The sequence below is a fragment of the Denticeps clupeoides genome, chromosome 4 (assembly GCF_900700375.1).
Source record: "Denticeps clupeoides chromosome 4, fDenClu1.1, whole genome shotgun sequence".
NCBI classification, from domain to species: Eukaryota; Metazoa; Chordata; class Actinopteri; order Clupeiformes; family Denticipitidae; genus Denticeps; species Denticeps clupeoides.
In genome coordinates, this window is record NC_041710.1 from 33,971,125 (window position 1) to 33,991,400 (window position 20,276).

At 38.5% G+C, this 20,276-nt stretch overlaps 2 protein-coding genes across 9 annotated transcripts in view; one reads left to right on the forward strand and one right to left on the reverse strand.

The window, feature by feature from the left end:
- rap1gapl (RAP1 GTPase activating protein-like) overlaps positions 1–2,075 on the reverse strand; it is a 29,546-nt gene extending 27,471 nt beyond the window's left edge. For all 3 annotated transcript variants that reach the window (XR_003749565.1, XM_028977590.1, XM_028977589.1), the window contains exons 1-8: positions 1,718–2,075; positions 1,610–1,642; positions 1,405–1,495; positions 1,282–1,317; positions 1,131–1,178; positions 826–1,014; positions 419–516; positions 221–299 (exon numbers count right to left, since the gene is read on the reverse strand). Coding sequence is in view for 2 of the 3 variants with exons in the window: in XM_028977590.1 (XP_028833423.1) it covers positions 221–299; positions 419–516; positions 826–1,014; positions 1,131–1,178; positions 1,282–1,317; positions 1,405–1,495; positions 1,610–1,642; positions 1,718–1,974 (831 nt within the window). In the remaining variant the exon portion in view is untranslated. The remainder of the gene's footprint in view (positions 1–220; positions 300–418; positions 517–825; positions 1,015–1,130; positions 1,179–1,281; positions 1,318–1,404; positions 1,496–1,609; positions 1,643–1,717) is intronic.
- Positions 2,076–2,660: 585 nt separating this feature from the next.
- casp2 (caspase 2, apoptosis-related cysteine peptidase) lies at positions 2,661–18,716 on the forward strand. 6 transcript variants are annotated; one of them, XM_028976903.1, is made up of 11 exons: positions 2,661–3,125; positions 3,367–3,567; positions 3,721–3,873; positions 4,454–4,523; positions 4,839–4,930; positions 5,184–5,363; positions 13,558–13,686; positions 13,809–13,899; positions 14,860–15,051; positions 15,974–16,083; positions 16,376–18,716. In XM_028976903.1, the coding sequence occupies exons 2-11, from the start codon at positions 3,379–3,381 to the stop codon at positions 16,508–16,510; spliced, it is 1,341 nt and encodes a 446-aa protein (XP_028832736.1). In that variant the 5' UTR covers positions 2,661–3,125; positions 3,367–3,378; the 3' UTR covers positions 16,511–18,716. The 6 variants fall into 6 exon arrangements, with proteins under 6 accessions (XP_028832736.1, XP_028832738.1, XP_028832737.1 ...); XM_028976905.1 differs by having other exon boundaries at positions 13,854–13,899; XM_028976904.1 differs by having other exon boundaries at positions 3,411–3,567.
- The last annotated feature ends 1,560 nt before the right edge of the window (positions 18,717–20,276 follow it).

The window sequence follows — 20,276 nt, forward strand, 5'->3', positions numbered from 1 at the left end:
CTTCACTGAACAACCAACAGGTCAAAACAGGGTATTACACACAGGGCATGTAACGCATTTGTTTTATGTCTGTTGTGCAGTACAGAAATATTCAAATTATCCATGAAGTGAATTCTGAAGGTCAATTAAAGGGTAGTTTGTTCAACTTGTCTTGCTATACTTATATAGTGCCAGGGAAGTGTATGACCCATTTTTTGACTTAGTAGTGGTTTAGAGATACCTTAGCTAACTCCACGGCTGTAGGAAGCTGCTGGAACAGCAACAAGGAAAAGGTACCATGCAGAGAACATTCCTTCATTCTGAAATGACATTTAATTTTAATTTAATGTACACTGCAATTGTACATAATATCAGCAAAATTATTTTTTTTATATATGATTCCACTGAAAATTACAAACATTGTTTGGAAAAGTAGAACCTTAAAATAACTCTTAGTCTTTTCTCTTCCTCCTCGATACATACAGAGAGGATGAGAGGGCCCAAAGCAGAGTCCAGAGCAGTGAATGAGTGATGATACTGAAAAAGAGAAAATAAAAATAGCCACACTTTATTTTATGGCCTTTAGTAGAGTCTGTAAATAGCATGTATTTGGTTAGCTTTGGATTTGTGTTGGGATTTATGGTAATTACATGATGTTTCATTTTTGTTTCACTGTATGTTTGTACATTATGATATAGATAAATAAATACATAGATTCATGCAGCATCATGTATTACCAAATAAATATCATCAATAAAGCATGGTTCCTGTAAATAACAAATGGTGACTGGTCATTCAGTTGAAAAGGACAGATGAACTGATTTCAACAGAGCAGGGCAGACTGACTCTGTGCCTGAAGTACTGTTGGTAAATCTTGGCCTCGCTGTCCCGCTCCATGATATCATAGCTTTCCAGACTTAAGGCTTGCTGGGACAATGTGGGAGAGGTGGCAGCACACCTCTGCAAGGGTGGATCGGTCCAGTAGCCACCAGATCTTGGGGGCAAAATGAGGGGGAGCATTTCCCCAAGCTTCAGCTGGAATACAAGATATGATGTACAAGTGATGTACACTGATAAAACATAGACCTTCTTGCAACAATATGAACAAATGAATCTATTTTACCTATACTCTAGACATCCTGCAAACTCACTTTAAGCTTTGGAGGAAACTCACAGCGTTGCTCATCCAGTCTACTGCCCTTAATATACAAGGAAAACCACACACAATACTTCACACCACTGAAAGCTGTCCCAAATTCCACATTCTAAAGAAACAGATAAACACTCAAATAAATTAAGTACCTGGAGCTTTGCAATCACCTCAAACAGCTCTGAAACCTTCAATGAGACAGAAGTGCAAGTTGAAATTAATAAAGGACAATGCAGGACATTCATAAAATAATATTTCTTAATATGAATTAATACCTTCTGAGAGGAGGGAGCCGGAACAACTGGTTTAGGCTCACTGGTAGGTGAGTCCATGATGTCCAGAATGCTATGCTCCAGGGACTCTTGACTGCAGCAACAGGTGAACCCAGAAAAAAATCACTTTGTGCTGGAAAATTTCACTTTGTGCTGGAAAGTATGCCAGCCAAGACTGAAAATGACACCTTTGTGCAGTATTTCTTACCGTGTCTCATTCTCACAAATAAATTTATCCACCCTGTAAAACAGCGAGAGCAGAAGACAAAGAAATGACAGCTACATGTAAATTTCTCAGACTGATAGGAGCACTCACCCTCCATATGCTCCAAATGTAAAACTTCTCTTCCTGGAGAACAACTTGTCAGTCCTTTTCTCTTTGTCCATGCCTGTATGCTGGTTTGTGTGTATGTGTGGGACTTTTTCCGGTAATGGCAGCGTATTAGCGAGTGTTATTAGCCTGTTCTTCCCTCTCTCCCCCTTAATGTCCCTCCTTCCTCTTCTGCCCCCCGCGTCTTTCACTTTTAATCTCTCTGTGCTTCCTTCCCTATTGTATGTGTGCTTCACACACATACAATAAATTTGGATACTGAGATATGCCTTTACTATTAAGAATTTGTGCCCCAAAAAATCAGCATGGAATATAAGAGGAATGTCAGGTAGGGGAATGAATGGTAGGCAGAATCCTTCTGGGGACCTGTTACCCTTTCAGTCAGTAAGGATCATCAATTATTGACAGGCCTTGCTGTGAGAGGAGCACAAGACAGCATGAGAGTAAAGGGGAGGGACAGAAAGAGAATAGGCATGGGACTGGAAAATAGGTACTGCGCACTCAAAGTACCTATTCTAAATATTCCATTTAGAATAAAGATGACCCTGGGGGCCACATGTTGTACCCACAATCCATGCTTTGTATAGTCACTCTGTGGAATACATCTTATGTATTTCATAGTGTCTAGAGTCACCAGTCTGGTGTCATGCATCACATGCATTGCTATTCATAGATCTTTTTCTGTTAAGATTTATTGGGATTTTATTTTTCTTTCAAGAACATCTTAGAACTTGTTTGGGAATAAACATTTTCACATATTTCACAAAGAGGTATATTATTCGTTAATATTTAATATAAAATGTGATATCCTTTTTAACTTGATGGCATGTTTTGCAGGCGGGTCCGGGTGATCAAAGTGGGTGGGGCTTGTGCGCTCCGCTACCTGCCAATCATCGTCCCTCTCCTCTCCATTCGCCCTTCTGTTCGAAAAGCGCGGAAGTCACTTCAAAGGGACGTTTCACGATTTAAATTGAAAGCGTTCACATTTTCTTGGTTAGTTTATTCGCTAGTACGAATACAGTTGTGGTCAGAGTAATTATCCGACATCGAGATTTCCGTTCAGATTTCAGCTTGCAGTTATCTGAAACAAAATAGCCAAGTCGGTAGCTGACCTGTTTTTCCCTAGTTTTAAAAACTTGGAATCTGACGGTTTCCTTTAAAAAGTTTAGGTTAACGTGTGGCTGGTGAGGGCAGCTGCCTTAGGCTGGGTCAAATAAGCAGAAGCGATGCTACGGACATCCGTGTCTGGCGGGCTAGTACTAGCAACGTCCACTCTGGGATAAAATTCGTCCGTCAGAGCTGCAGTCGTGTTTTTCCCCACTGAACATACCAGTCCAGTTGGATTCAACTTTGTTTTTTGTTTCTGTGCCTGCGAGGTTGTTCTACAGTAAAGGTAACAATGAATATCTACCGTTGCTAACATGCTAAAGCTAAGTTTAAGCCAGGAGAAAAGCACCTTGCTGTTGCTGTTCACCATGTCAAGTGTTACTACTGTTTAATTACTGAAGTATATTGTTATAAATCAAGGAAAATCCATGTCACCGATCACTTTGTGCTACAAAGTACTTTATCGGTATAATCGGTCGGTGTCGCGCTTGGTCATGTTGTGATGTGGTTCTTGTTGTGCTGTGCAGGTTGCAGCCGGCATGACTCTGTCCTTCTGTTCCCACGCACATAGCACAATGCATAAGGAGTATGGCATGAAGGAACGGGACAAGCGGATTCTTAAGGAGCGCTCCGTTGTTCTTTGCAGAGAAATGGTGGTGGAAGAAATACTCATTCAGACTCTCCAAACCAGGGGCATTCTGACCAACAGCATGGCAGAGGAGATTCTGGTAATTTTCACCATCAGCTTTGGATAAAAGATGCCAAATGAACATAAACTTTCTTTCTACAAGTATAGTCCTCTACACAACGAGCACCGAAGACAAACCCTGCATGTTCTGGTGCCATTAATTTTAAACTGATGTTATGGTGTTACGTTATAGAAGAAGAAGACTAATGAGAAGCGAAGCTGGCAGCTGTTGCTCCTCTTGCCCAAGCGAGGGCCTAAAGCCTTTAACAGCTTTTGTGCTGCACTGAAAGAAACAGAGCAGCTGCACCTATATGACCTGCTCACTGAGTGCTGCCCCAGCACAGGGGTGAGTGGGTGTGGTCTCTCTCTCTCTCTCTCTCTCTCTCTCTCTCTCACACACACACACACACACAAACACACAAAGTCAGTGAGTCACGCAACTTTGAACTAAATCTGAATATCTTGCACAAACCATTAAAGAAACCAGTATCATTACAAACCTGTTTTGTAAGGGACTACTCCCTTCTGGGATTCGGACCAGAGTTTCATGTTTGTCCTGTGCTGGCGAGGCAGTAGATATGGAACGATGGCTGGACATGACGTGGAAGAAGGATGCATACACACAACGTCATGAAACAGGGGGTTAATACATGGTGAACAGGAAAGGGGAGACAGCAAGTAACAATGACTCGATGGCAAACAGACACAGACTTTATACAATCATATATAGGTGAAAATAATCCTTGACCTTCCGGACCGGATCATTACATTTGTAACAGATTTTTCTGCTTTGTAATAATTAGCTATACCGAATAGTAAATTGAACCTGTTTGACGTGCATCTTTAGAGAAAAGAAACAAAAATGAAGTGGACATTATATACGAACATTGTGTGTCATCAGATATGTCTGTTTCTTTTGTCTGTAGAACTTTGCGGATCATTTTTCTCTGTACCCACAAGACTGTGGTGTGCCTGCCAAGAGAGCCAGAACTAATGGTGAGAAGGCTGTCTTAATCTGTAATAATTCATACATGCTCACATAATTCAAATTTGGGATTTGGACGCTGTTTCAGTGTGTTACTTTTGCTGACCTAAAAATTTGGCCTGGTACTTTTATTTATACAATTATTTTGAGGGATCACAGATGTGTCATGCGTATGTCACACTGTTCAAGTAATAACTGAGTTATAGATTCTTTAAATTGGCACTGAATACTGCCATTGTGGAGCAGTTCTCTTCTCTAGCTGTCTGTGTGATCAGTGTATTGGGGGACTACTTCATAGATTGTTTTTATTGTACATTGCCTTTCAGAATCAATGGAGGCGAGCTTAGATGCTGACAGTCCTGCCACCATTCCTGTGCAGCCCTGCACACAAGAGTTCTACCTGTCTCACTGGCAACAGGTTGTGCACCTACCTGTACTTTTAAACTAGATTTAAAATATGACTAATAAAGATTATTAACTCCACAGCACTCCAAAAATCAGCACCATCGCACTTTCAGTATATTTTTACTGCAGTAGTTAAATGGAATTTGTCTGGACCTATTGCTGGATTGTTTAAGAGTTAATAACGAGTTAATTAGTAGTTAGGTAGCTATGTTGTTCTAATGCATGGCTGTTTTTTTGTATTCTTGGCATCACTCACTTTCTGGCAGGCATACAAAATGACGTCATCTCCACGAGGACTTGCCTTGGTTTTGAGCAATGTGAACTTTGACCCTTCTATGTCAGAGTTTGACAGCCGTCGCGGTGGAGAGGTGGATGAGGAGGTCCTGAGGAAGCTGTTTGTCGAACTGGATTTCAAAGTTCTCATCCAGAGGGACCTCTCTGCACAGGTACAGAGAATCCACATTTCCTGTTAAGAGAAAGTGGTACCTTTTACACTGTAGAGAGAATTGCTGTCACAGCATCATCAGTGAACCTTAGTACTTTTGCTAACGTTAACTCACCTTTTTGTGTTGCTTACAAGCAGCACTATATATATAGTATTTCACAAAAGTGTACTCATCTTTGTGATACCATTGACTGTACTGAATTCACAAATTATATTGCGATTCACAAGACCATGTTGTATTGTGGCATAGTGGAAAAAAGCATCAGAAGTTTCATACATCATTGTTCCATCAACAACAACAACAACAACATTTATTTCTTATATAGCCCAAAATCACCCCCCACACTCGACCCTTCTGCACACAAGGAAAAACTCCACACAAAAAAACTTTAGGAGAGAGAAAAAAAAAGAAAGGAAGAAACCTTGGGAAGGAGTAATACAGAGAGGGACCCCCTTCCAGGGTAGAGTGAGCCTGCAAATCGTGTCAGTGCAGGGCTGGTGATGATTTGTACAATAGGAAAGAAAGAACGAAAACATAATAATAAGTCCTACAGGTGTAGGGTTGGAGAAGTCCAGGATGTAGTCCAGTGTCATGGTCTAGATTACATGTCCATAATGATGCTACTGGTCCACTTGAAGATCCCTGAAGCTGTAGTTGTAACGATGGTGGTGGCTGTGGTGACCCTCTGGTTCGTTTCATGCTATGTCCTCGTTTAGCAGTTGTCAGGAACCAGGATTTATCTGCTTGTCTCTTCACTGGAGTCTGCCAGTAGTCTGTGCGCTTGATTCCATGTCTCTGAGAAAACAAACAGAAGCAGCGGCAGACGGTTGCACTGTACGACCAATACTGAAATATGTGGTGATAGTAGTATATTGGTGCTATAGTGGCCCGGTACCCTAACTAGGACAGCCTAACTAGGGTGAATTTAACTTTGTCTGTGTCTGTGTCTAACAGGGGGACTCTGTGATAAACTGGACTTTATAATTGACACTGCGTGTCTCAGACTGTGTCTGAGTCCCGGACACTGACAGGCAAGGCCTTCCACACCTGCGGAGCTCTGTATGAGAAGGATCTGCTCCCAGCTGTGACCTTCTGAACTTTTGGTACCAGTAGTGACCCTTTGATTGAAGGGGGCGTGGCGGGTTGTAAATAACTAAAAGTTCACTAAAAGATCAAAAGTAGGATTTTGTAGTCAATCCTAAATTTGATGGGTAGCCAGTGCAGTGATTGTAAGACTGGGGTGATGTGGTCAAATTTCCTAGTTGTAGTTAGAACTCTGGCTGCAGCATTCTCTACTAGCTGGAGTTTACTCATGCACCTACTAGAGCATCCAGACAGTAATGCATTGCGGTAATCTAACCTTAATGTAATAAATGCATTGACCAACATTTCTGCATCATGCATTGAAATGATATTTCTTATTTTCGCAATATTTCTAAGGTGAAAGAATGCTATCCTAGTGACATTATCTACGTGCGAATTGAATGAGAGACCTGCATCAATGATGACACCTAGATCCTTTACACTGTAAAAAGTAATAAGTTGACTTTACTTAGAAAAGCCATGGAAACTGGTTACCTCAAAATTCTCAAGCAAATTAGGTCATACTTTTTGACTTGATTCTACTTACCTCATCTTTGTAGAGTTAACTTGCGTATTTTAAGTGAAGTGAAGTGATTGTCACATGTGATACACAGCAGCACAGCACACGGTGCACACAGTGAAATTTGTCCTCTGCATTTAACCCATCACCCTGAGTGAGCAGTGGGCAGCCATGACAAGCGCCCGGGGAGCAGTGTGTGGGGACGGTGCTTTTGCTCAGTGGCACCTTGGCGGATCGGGATTCGAACCTTCTGATTACGGGGCCGCTTCCTTAACCGCTAGGCCACCACTGCCCCATATTTGTAGAGGTTACCATAAAACATCAGTACCAGTAACTAAATTTCAAAAGTTAAGCTAACTTACAGTTTTAAGTTGAGATTTATTAGCAAAACTTAAATAAAACAGTTATTTTAACATACCTGCTTGTTCATTTTACTAGAAGAATTTATGGAAACTGATTGCCTTAAATTTCTCAAGCAAGGTTTACTCAAAGTTCTAAGTACACATCTAAGAATGTGCTGGTGATCTAAGAATACAAAGACACTAGAACGTTTATTTGCTCTATAGACATTACTTAAAGCATGCCTGTCAACATGGGCTGCCAAAAACCATTTAGACAAAAAACCTTAACATCTTTACAAAGGGGTCAAAAGCAGAGCTTGCAAACACTGAACAGTCTGTAAATTTAATAAAGCTTTTCTAATATAGTTCTCTTAAAAATTGTCTTCTAATAAAACTCTTTTAAAACTAACATTAAGTAAACTTTTTTTCCTTTTTAACAACTGGAAAACACTATCAGTGTAGTACTGAACATTCACATCATGGCAATGACATATTACTGCATCAAGCGAGTTTTAGTGATAGGATTTTAGGTTTTTAGTGACTTATGGCCAAGAGACAAAATCACTCTCTGTATGAAATCAAATGTGCTCTTCAGAGCTGCAGGATACTCTACGTTTAGAGCATAAATCAGTCCAAAGAGCAGACACATTGCTTGTGGAAGATTTTCCATGTTATCCAGAACCACGGTACCTTCCAAAATGATAGCTGTTGTTCTGGCATCAAGATGCAGGGAGTAGGGTAGTGCTGCAGTTGCAGAGTGCTCGGGAATAACCGTCAGAATTCAAATTGTAATGTCGGACAAGTCTTCATTGTTGTCACAGTCCTAAAAACAGGGCAAATAGCAATAATGAGGTCAAAGTAAGCCACAAAACATCTTTAAGAGCAGAAATGCACATTAAAATGTGAAACTAAATTAACACCATAATATGTTTAAATATACAGGTGTTTTCAATCAGGACACATCAGTGGATGCAGGAAAGAATACAGACATTCAAACCACAGAATGAAAAGACAATAAATCAAACTGAAGGCCAGCTATATAAATTAGTTATTCTTCTCCATAATTATGGAGAAGAATTGATAGATTTTTTAAAAATCACCTATAAATGTCATGAATATAAATATCCATTTTTTCCTTCTTTCAATCTAATCTCCTTTCTGTATTTTATATTTATTTGACTGTACTTTCTTACCTTTTTTAATTACTATCTCTTGCGTCTGTCCTTTATTCTTCCTACCTGTCTAAATTTCCAACCTCCTGTCTATTGTCCTTCTTACTATTGTTTTTCACTTCCTCTCATTATGTAATATAAAATGTGTCTTCATACTGTCTTTTTTCTTAATTTATCTTAACTTTCTTTTCTCTACCCCAGGAGCAGACAAATTCGGTACCAGGTTCTTTTTTTTCGGTCCTTGCCTACCCCTTACTTTGTTTCAGTCTCCTGACTGTTCAGATCTCAAAACTGTTTAAAGAGCAATTTGAATGTTAAATAAGAATCACATCACAAACAAAACTACTTACAAAACAGGTCTAAAAATCTGTGGGGTCCTCCCCGAGAAGGAATGGTAGTCCATGAAGAACGTTGATGTTGGATTTCTGCAAAGTTATGATAAAAATTACTACTTAATTGAGCTCATGACACTAACACAAAACAGAGCAAAGAACAACAGCAAAAGAAACAGTTGTTTTAATATAAAATGTGTCTGAGGAGCTTACATCATTTTCAATCTGGTGCAGAATCTTCTTAAGTTTGGCGCCAGTGTCTCCACCTTTAGTCCTGAAGATATCGATGAAACGTTCAGTGAACTTGTCCAGTTCTTGAAAAAAATTCTGATTCCAAGTTTTTTGCCAGATATGTGACTAAACTCTGTAAAAATCTAAAAAATTGTGACAAACTGACATGAAGCAATCTCTTTTGACTGATGTGTAAGTATGAATTAAATATCAATCTAAAAAGTGGTTAAAGGGATAATTTATCCAAAAATCATAATTTACTTGCCCTCACGTAGGTTTGGAACTACCTGAGTAAATGAATTTTAATTTTTGGGTGAACTATTTCTTTAATGATTATAAAACCAATGTAGACAAGAATATTTTCTCACCTGACTCTGTGTGAAAAGGGCTGGCCACCTTTTGTCTTTTACTGCATTCACTATTTTTCTCACTAATGAATCACAGTCATTCAGTCCATGTTCAAGGAGAATTTGCTGAACAGCATGGTAGACAAGGGACTCTGAAAGAAGTAAATTTTGATTTATTTGTTGAATTATTTCCTGCGCAGCCAAATCTGAAACATGCAAAATCACCTGCATCTTGAGAAAGAGTGAGGCTAAATTATGCTCCAACTGATGATATAGTTCATCAAAGTTTTCATTCTCTATATCATTTTCCTCCAAATGTTCATCTACAGGATCAGAGGCTGTTCTTGTTGCACATTATCTACACTATGTGTTGCAACATACAAAAGAATGTCAGATTTCAACTGCCTCTGATCAAATGCTCCATGCTCTCTATATTTATGGGAATTAAATGTAGAGTAGACATTGCTCTCAAAATTGCAATTGTTGTATGGACACTGCACAGTTTCATGATTTTTGAGATGCTACCGCAAATGAGAAAAAAAATAGACTCTGTGCAGGGCTCCTCAAAATTGCAAAGTGGGCAGTGAAATATCAAAGGGATGTTATCACATGGACTCGATTGACCACATGTGCCTGATATGAATGATTTTTTTGTTAAGTGCACCCTTAGTGCATTAAATTATTTGAATGAGCACAGACAATCTGTGTAGAGACATGGAATTGGAGTACTTCTAGTGTAGCTTCCATGTTTCAATCTGTAGTGTTTCAACAGCCGAGCCCTCTTTTCACACGAGAACAAACAGAACAAAACACTTCCACTGCATAAATTTAAACCCCTAAAATAAGCATACACTAAATAAAAAACACAAAATATGTTAGTAGCTTGTTAATTAAGATATCCTCATTCAGTCATCGTGTTGTACATTTCCATGTGAACAACATGTGCAGATCGAACGTTCTAGAAAGAATGTTCATGAAGGCCGCACTGGTTTTTACACATCATTAATGATAAACCATGAATTTACAACCAATTAAAATAGCTTACAAGCTGTGAATAACACGAGTGTTCAGTAAAAATTGGTCGCATTCCACATAAAACTACTTCAATGTGCCTTTTTATGTTTTTTCCTCTTTCCTCACAACTAGCAAATGAAAATTAGATTTACGTTTTTAATGAGTAATACAATGACACTGGGGTTTATAAACAGCTCATCACGAGTATACTTACTTCTTGTGCCACCACATCCCGAAAACGCGCTGTTCAGCCTGTTCAAGTTCTTCTTCGTCAGCGTCCTCTCCAAACACCTGTGTTCCGTCGCATTGCGCATGCGCGAGACGAAAGTACATTTAAGAAATTAGAAGAGTTGTTTCGCGCTATCCTGATATTTAACCATAGGCCAGTAAATTCAAATATGTTTGACTGAGAAGCAGCAGCAGCTGATTGTCTTGGCAATAAGCTTAAATCTTACTGCTTTTCCAGTTATTTTATTGCGCAAATGGGGAAAAGATCCAGAACCTATGAACAAATGAATACATAAATAAATAAAAAATGGTAAAAATGGTAAAAGGAAAATAAATATTTTTGTCTCTACTCCTATTTGTGTGTCTCTATGCAAATAGAGACTTAGCTGAAATAAATGTACATTATTAAAACAGCTGGAAAATACATAATAATCACACAGTGTGAACATGCCTTCAGTATAACACACTCAACACTCTTAAGTACTATGTACTAAATTTGTTTAGTTTAACCATTGCATTGATAAAAATCTCACACTACTTTTCTAATCAAGTTAAATAAACACATTTTCCACAGTTAGTTAAATTTACAAACTTTTCTTAAGTAGAATCAGCAATTACTTTTTACAGTGTACTTCAATACTTGGTGAACTAGATAGGCTATGCAGGGTTATGATGTAGTCAGCCAGCTTATGTCTGGCTGCTTGAGACCCAAGTACGAGAGCTTCTGTCTTATCAGGGTTTAACAGGAGAAAGTTGGTGAGCATCCACTGTCTAATGTCCTTCAGACAGTCAATTCTCTATTTTGGCATTGCTGACAGATACAGCTGTGTGTCGTCAGCGTAGCAATGAAAGCTAATACCGTGTTTGTGGATGACGTCACCTAAAGTTAACATGTATAGGGAAAAAAGTAACTGATCTAGGACAGAAACACCATCGATATCCACAAACTGATATTGGTTGGTTAGATATGATCTGAACCATTCAAGGGCTGTTCCCTTAATCCCAATAACATTCTCTAACCTGGCAAGGAGAATAACGTGATCGATAGTGTCAAACGCTGCACTCAGATCAAGCAGGACAAGCAGCGAGATGCGTCTCTGATCAGAGGCCAACAGCAGGTCATTAACCACTTTAACCAGCGCTGTCTCAGTGCTATGATGAGGTCTAAATCCTGATTGATATACTTTGTGGATATTGTTGCTGTCTAGGTATGCGCTCAGCTGCTGGGCTACGACTTTTTCTAAGATTTTTGATATAAACGGAAGGTTTGATATCGGTCTATAATTTGAAAGTTGACTGCGATCAAGATCAGGCTTTTTATTCAGGGGTTTTATGACTGCTACCTTGAACGAACATGGTACGTGGCCGGTGCTAAGCGATGAGTTAACAATTTTGAGGATAGAATTTATAATATCGGGTGCTACTTGCTTAAGGAACCATGTTGGATTCGGATCCAAAGCGAAAGTACATTGATTTGACGAGGACATTAATTTAATTAGTTCATGCTCTTTAATAAGGTTGAAGCGTTCTAATCAGTGGTCAGCTATTTGAAGATTATTTTCCATAGAAATATCGGCGGAGCTATTTGTTGTGTTTTTAATCTTATCTCTATTCGTGACTATTTTAGTATTAAAGAAATTCATAAAATCATCGCTACTATGATGATATTGGGTGGTAGTGTTTGTTTCTGTCTTATTCCTGGTTAGTTTGGCTATAGTGTTAAACAGGAATCTGAGATTTTTGTTTTTGCCTATTAACGAGGACAGATATGTTGATCGAGCCGCGCTAAGAGCCTTCTTATAGTTAAAAAGGCTCTCCTTCCATGCTATTCTGAATACGTTTCATTTTTTTCGAAGCCATTTACGTTCTAATTTCCGGGCGGTCTTCTTAAGTGAGCGTGTGTGATTATTATACCAAGGAATTCAGTTTTTATCTCATACCTTTTGAGGGGAGCGACTTTATCTAATGTACTACGCAGTTTAGTCATCATTAAAGAGGTAATATATCTGACGTGGAGTACGTGATACAGTAGAGTACCTGAATGCAGGTTGAGACACTGCCATGCAGTGGATAAAGACCCAATTTTTTATACTTTACTGACATGCTTGTTTGAAAAGTTGCACATACAAAGGATGTTTGTTACCGCAAATTCTGGACTATATAGCGCACCTATATATAAACTGCACCTACTAACTTTTAAAAGAAAAAAAAAATTGTAGAATAATAAGATGTGCTTGTCTATAAGATGCAGGTCCATTTTTACATTTTTTATAATTTTGCCAAAACCTCATAAAATAAACTTTTTTTCACATTGTCATTAAAGAATCCTGAAGAAAAATTGGGTTTAATCCATTTAGGAATAAGGCTGCAACATAACAAAATATGGAAAAAGTGATGCATTGTGAATACTTTCCAGATGCACTGTAATTGCAGTTGTGGCAAAAAAGTTTGGGAATGACACAAATAGTGGTTTTCAAATACTGGTTTTGCTGATTTAATGTTTTAGATCTTTTGTCAGTAGTTTCTGTGGTGTACTGAAGTATAATTTCAAATTTCAAATGTTTTTATTGATAATTACATGAAGTTTATGCAAAGAGTCAATATTTGCATTGTAGGCCCTTTTTTTTCAAGACCTCTGCAATTCGCTCTGACATGCTGTCAATCAACAATCAACAATCCTGACTGATGGCAACCCATTCCTTTATAATCAGTGCTTGGAGCTTGTCAGAAGTTACAAGGTTTTGTTAACTCATTTCTTGAGTTAAGTTCATTTTCATGACAAAGAGTATATGCAAATTGCCATAATAAAAAAGAAACAGCAAACTCTGTGAAAATCGGTATTTGTGTCATTCTCAAAACTTTTGCCCTGTACTGTAGTTATGAATAATATTAATGTGTTTGTGTGTGTCTGTGCATGCTTGGTCAGGACATGCGGAAGTGTATAGAGCAATTTAGTCAACGTACAGAACACCGGGATGCTGACTGCTGTGCAGTGTCTCTGCTGTCCCATGGAATTGAAGGGGCTGTTTATGGCATCGATGGACAACCACTGAAGGTACCAGACAACCACTGAAGAACCAGACAGAGAAATTATATGAATTGGGACAGGGAAATTGGGGCTAAACAAAAAAAAAATGGTTAGATGGTCCTGTCCTGATTCTTCTTCTTTTTTGCCAGCTGGACTGGGTGTTTGAGGCTTTTAATAACGCTCATTGTCATCAGCTCCAGAACAAGCCAAAGGTGTTTTTCATCCAAGCTTGCAGAGGAGGTCAGCACAGAAGTGTTTGTTTTTATGCATGTTTTTGTGTGAATTTGTGCGTACACTCACTGCATGTGTGCACTCATATACACACCCACACATACAGTTAGCCTCAAAATATTTGGACAGTGACTAAATAAGTTTTGTTATTTAAGCTGTTTACAAAAACATGTTCAGGATACAATTTTATACAATCAATGTGGGTGTCAGGATTGCCTGCAGCTGGGCTCCACACCGGAATCCAATCCTGACGCCCCATAAATGCCGGAAGTTTCCGCCCGTTCGGGGTCGCTGGCATTTTCGTGAACTTCAGTTGGTAACACTGTTTGTAAGTTGAGTTCTGGCAATCGCCACACGCCTACGGGTTAGTTTTAGTTTATCTGTATTTAAGTTAAATCGTTTTCGGCCACCGCGCCATTGTTTCTTTGAGTTTATTGCTTGTTTATAAATAAAACCCTTCCCAACATGTCAGACCTCTGCGCTTCCTTCCCCCGTAAGTCCGTAGTCGTGACACTTTCATAGGTTATGAATGCTGCATGTGTACAAAAGCACAACATTTTTTTCTATTTTTTGCAGAAAAAGGTAGAATACCATCACAAATATCTAATCTTTCTAATACAGTCAACTTTATGTTGGTGGATGCCGTAATTTTTTTATATTATAAGTACTGGAGGTAGATTTTAACCCTTAATGTGAAGGACCTTGTTTAAATAAATTTCTAATAACAGCAATCTCTAAATGGCTCCCCAGAGGTTAGTGGTAAAAAAATTATGCCAAAGCTTTTGGGAAGAGTGCAAACCTCCTGTAATTTTTCAGGCAAATCTGCAATGGTTTGGTGTAAGTTTTTGGACACTTGACATGGAATTAACCATTTCTCAGAATGGGGATGCACATACAGGTGAACTTTAGGTATGCAAGCAGTGTGCTTCTTTATCTGCTGCAGTTAATTCCATTACTTTCTGTTTGTAGAGGAGATGGACTGTGGTGTGGACCAGTTGGACGGCCCTGGGCATACTCAGTCACTCGGCTATGAGCAGAGGGATGCAGGGTGGCAGGAGGAGGAGATTGAGAGTGAAAGAAGAGAGAGAGAGGAGAGGGATAAACTGAGGGTCAAGCTGCCTCAGCGCTCTGACATGATCTGTGGCTTTGCCTCTCTCAAAGGTATGTATTACAACAACAACAACATTTCTTTTATAGCCCAAAATCACATACAGTATGTCTCAATGGGCTTAGTGGTATGTACCACTTTTGAACACTGCTTAACTGCTTTCAGAATTTCACATGTTTATACAACCCAGGTCGAGGTCCTGACACTAGGGGATGCTCAGGTTCTGTGTTCTGGACTAGTGTTTACATGTTCTGTGTGTGTTTTCCTAATTACCTGATCATGTTCACCTGATGTGTAGAGTATAGATGTATACTGCTTCTGCCCTGTCCCTGCCCGGTTATTATATATATGTATTTATTGTGTTTTCTTCTGTTGTCCATTGAATCCCCTGTCTTGTTGGCCATGTGAATGCTTCCATTCTTTCTCTGCCATGCAACAATTTCTGACTGAAAACGTTCTCTTAGGGTGCTTATTCTACCTTGATTTTAAAAGTTTACTTTTTGCAAAGCCAGGTCTCATAGATGATGTTGCTAAGTTTGTTAATTTGTCATTTCATTGGCTCAAAAAGAACACTGGCTGCATTTGCATGACTTGACATTGACAAAGGGACATACTTTAAACAAGAGGACATCATACATGATAACAAGCATGAACACAAACATACAATAAATGATAGACAATAGGCTCACTTAAATACAAACAACAACAAAACTCTGGTCCTGCACAAGGATCCAGAGTACCACAAAGTCATAACTGTGACATTTTATTTACATAATAAATTTTTTATTATTTTTTATTAGTAACTTTTTTGTTTGAGCAGTTGAGGTAAAACATGCACTGTTGTGCCCTCAAGAAGCAGAGATAGGAGGCATGAAACAAACGACTAATTGAAATAATAATCAATGAAAATAACTGATTACTGGCATTTGTCAGCAAACATTTTTACCTTTGTGGTTTTTATGTCTTGTTCATTAGGCACAGCAGCCATGAGGAATACTAAGAAGGGCTCCTGGTTTGTTCAGGAGCTGAATATGATGCTCAGGCAGAGGGCAAGAGACACACACCTGTCTGATATACTGGTGCAGGTACCACTTACACAAAGACTGATTAAAATACTTATGCAGAGCTGCCACTTTGATAACTTTATTTATCATTCATATAACATTGCTTAAGGTCAAAATTTCTCATGTTGATTAGGAACAGCTAGATCAGAGATGAACTATTCAATCATGGGCAGGAAATCTAAGATCTATGATATTTTACAGAAGACTTCTGAAATTCAGTGCTCTACCTGAGACCAAAGATCTACAATGTACATTTTTCATTGGTTGTGTGGTAATTCATTACTAGTATTCATTAAGTACATGTCTCTCCCAGGTGAACGGGCGTATTAAAGAGAGAGAGGGACATGCCCCAGGCTCAGCTTACCATCGCTGTAAGGAGATGTCAGAATTCACCAGCTCTCTCTGCAAAGACCTCTACCTTTTTCCAAAGTACTTCCCCCAGAGCTGAACACAACACACACAGCTGTATGCAAACATTCTTATGGTTTGCCCCAACACACCCTCAGGCAGAACATTCCCAGGATAAACCACCAGTTATTACTGTGCTGTGCTATTATGACAGTTTCCACACTGAACTATCGGCACCTTTGATGAATTCTACATATGTACTTACTGTTCAGGCATCAAAATATGACTAGTTTTACAGAAAGATGATGAGAATGAACCTCCTATAGTGAGATAGTGTTTCCGGAGGAAACTTCCAAGAATCATTCAATCTTTTTTTTTCATATCAGAATTGCAAGCTACAAGCTAATGCAAGCAATCCCATTAATAGGCTTGGTTCCATCCATTTGCACTCATTTCTGATAATGTGGTGCATTTGTGTCCACAGAACATCATGACACGCTGTCATGTCATATACACAGATCAAATTGTTTTCCATTTTTATAATAAATGAGAAAATTAGGGATTTGAATGTCTTATTAATTTAATTGGCGATGCCAGACTTTAGGTGTGTTTAGTGGTAGCTCGTACCATTCAGACGGCAAAATTACTGTAGTGGCATGTCCACCACAGTTTGCTGCTCAAAACTGTATTACCTTTTTATTTGCATCTACTAGGGTTTGGCCAATATTGAATTACCCATATTGCACCAGTAATATATATAATTAGGTGATGGCTACCTTGGCTAAGATATATTTTTACTATATATGATACAGTGTTCAACACATTACTGTGGAACACAACATAACAGAACTTGTGCGTGGACCAAATAAAAATCCATTATCTTATTTATTTGATCATTTTATACCCATTGTTATATTCCTCATGTTTTTTTCTACTTTTGGGCGCACACTAATGAATGATAGTAATCCTGTGCTAAAATCTGTAGACACTCCTTTAAAGTTCAGGGATGCTATTCTCACAATCCGCTTAACAGTTCTATTCGTGTAAGTTTAGGAAACACCCTGGTTCTGTACTGTTTTTTTTTTTTAACAAACAGATCATGATCATAAAAGGTATCTGACCTCATGAAGTCTTGTAATGCCTAAACAAATCCAGAACGATTTTAGTTTTTTATTGTGACAAAAAAAACTTAAGATCTGTATATATTAACTGTTTTATATATGTTTTATGGTCAATATATTTTGAATAATTGCTGGGGCATTGACGTTTTAATAATGAAATATGCTAAATCAGCAACTACATTCTTGAATGTCCTTTTTCCTTTATCCAATGTGTTTTAGGGCCAATGAGTGAATAAATAAAAGATACAGAGAATAAATTTTCATACTTTCAGAATAAAGTCACATTGTTTTGATAATTATTTTGAACTATTTTGAGGATGCCGGGGTGTGGTATTAGCCATCACAGCACCCAATTAATATCAGTCACTCTAAATAATTTGCCACTTGGTGGCAGCTGAGTCACACAGAACAGCAGACCAGGGCTGACCAGAGTGGCTCAAGGTGACAGTATGTGTAGTGTATGTGCATAGTTTATGAATTTGCTGAAATTATCTTGCACAGTTTGGACAGGTGACCTAAATGTTTGCTATATGTCAGCTGTGTGATTACATGACACCAGATTGTATATTTTTGTGTGTGTATATATACTTTAAACTATGCTTGATTCAAGCTGTTCTTGATTGGTAAGTGAGCTAAAACATCTGTTAAATTGAAGAATATTTTTATGCATTTTGATTGGTCCCAATAGTGTTATCCGAAAAAGGAACTTGCCATAAAATTTACAGTGTTATGATACTGATACCTTGTGTGGAGTAGTGGAGGTTGTGACCTTCATGTGAAGGGCCATCCGAACATAGCACACGGTGGAGTGATGTCACCCAGGCAGATTTTAATTGATCAGCTGCCAGAACATTGTTTTTTTTCATCATTGTTCATATGTCATAAGTACATGCATAATTATGAATTTCATCGTCTGGTGAGCCCATGGCGCTGTGTGGGTATGCTGCAGAACAGCTATACAAATGAAACTTCTAATAAAATGGCATCAGTTATGTATCTGACAGATTTTAGGCAGCTCAGTGGTTACCCTGCCCCATGGCCTGTCCTACTGAGTGCCACCAGTCACATTGTGTTCTATTCATCAGTCACTGCTGATCACTGCCAAAGGGATTTTGGGGAAATGTTTTTGTAAAGAAGTCTCCTGCTAAATATTATATAATAAATTACTTTCTTTAAACCCTTGAACTGTGGACAGTTTTGTCTTTTTTTCATCAGGTCAGAAATACTGATTGGTTTTGGCCAGCAGTAAATTGCACCTCTCCTGATCTGGGAAGTGTGTGTAACAAATGAAAGTGAAGTGATTGTCATTTGGAAACATCCCAGCACAGCACACGGTGCATAGAATGAAATGTGTCCTCTGCATTTAACCACCAACATTGGTGAGCAGTAGGGCTGCACGATATTGGGAAAATATGCGATATTGTTGTTGAATATTGCAATAACGAAATTTCGTGCAATATAACATTTCCCTAGAGAAATGCTTTTTAAAGTATTATTAAAGTGAAGTGATTGTCACATGTGATACACAGCAGCACAGCACACAGTGCACACAGTGAAATTTGTCCTCTGCATTTAACCCATCACCCTGAGTGAGCAGTGGGCAGCCATGACCGGTGCCCGAGGAGCAGTGTGTGGGGACGGTGGCACCTCAGTGGCACTTTGGCGGATCGGGATTCGAACCGGCAACCTTCTGATTACGGGGCCGCTTCCTTAACCGCTAGGCCACCACTATTATTACCTATTTTTAAAATAAATCATTTATATATGTAATGATCATACTAAAATAAACAGATAATATATCTGATCTAATTAAATCTAATTCAGGCTAAAAAGAAACAATATGTCAAGGAAGTTGCAAATATTCAGACTTAAAAACCCTCAGCAAATATTATGATTTCTGGTTTGCTGTTACCATAGACCTGCCAACACAATATGAATTGCTTACAAATATTACTTTTTATTTACATGTAACCATTCACTTATCAAGAGTGTCTTAAAACAAGAGCATATTTTAAACAAAATATTTCCTTGCCATGGCAGTTTTTTTTTTATATCCAAAAAATATTATTAAACAAAAATGAAATAAGAAAATACTATTAAACAGAGTGTACAGGCCTTAAAGAAATTGGTATGTAGTGGAAACACTAACATATCAGTTCAAACAAAAGAAATATATCCACATAAATAAAAATAAATATTAACATGTAAACATTAAGTAACACGTAAACCTGTTTTGGCACAATGCCATACCATATGTGCTTGACTGTCAATGCTATTTTATTCCAGCTTTTTTGGCAGGAAAACTAGCATATTGACTTTGGTATTAAACATGTGCGTTGGCACGTCACAACATTTCCTGATGTACTGTAAAGTCTCTGCTTGCTGGTATACAGAGATATTTCCTAGCTAGCTTACTCAGGTTTGGGAAGTCGACCTGATGGACTTGCCACCAAGTGAGAGGGTCCATCTCACTGTCTATGGTGGGACACATCATGTAGTTGTTCAGTTCAACTTCCACAGTTTTTCTTAACTCTTCAGAAAATGATTTTAAAGGTGATGAGCGCATTACTTGAACTTTACTCGAGCTGTTGGTTCCATAGATGAGCTGGGGATGTCTTGAAGAAACTACCCAGGGACTTTTTGGCCTTCTTTAAGGTGACATCTGTTGGACCCATACCCTGGTGATCTTGATTACTTAGGTCTTGCTCCTAAAATAGAGAAATAAAGTAACTGTAATCAAATTTA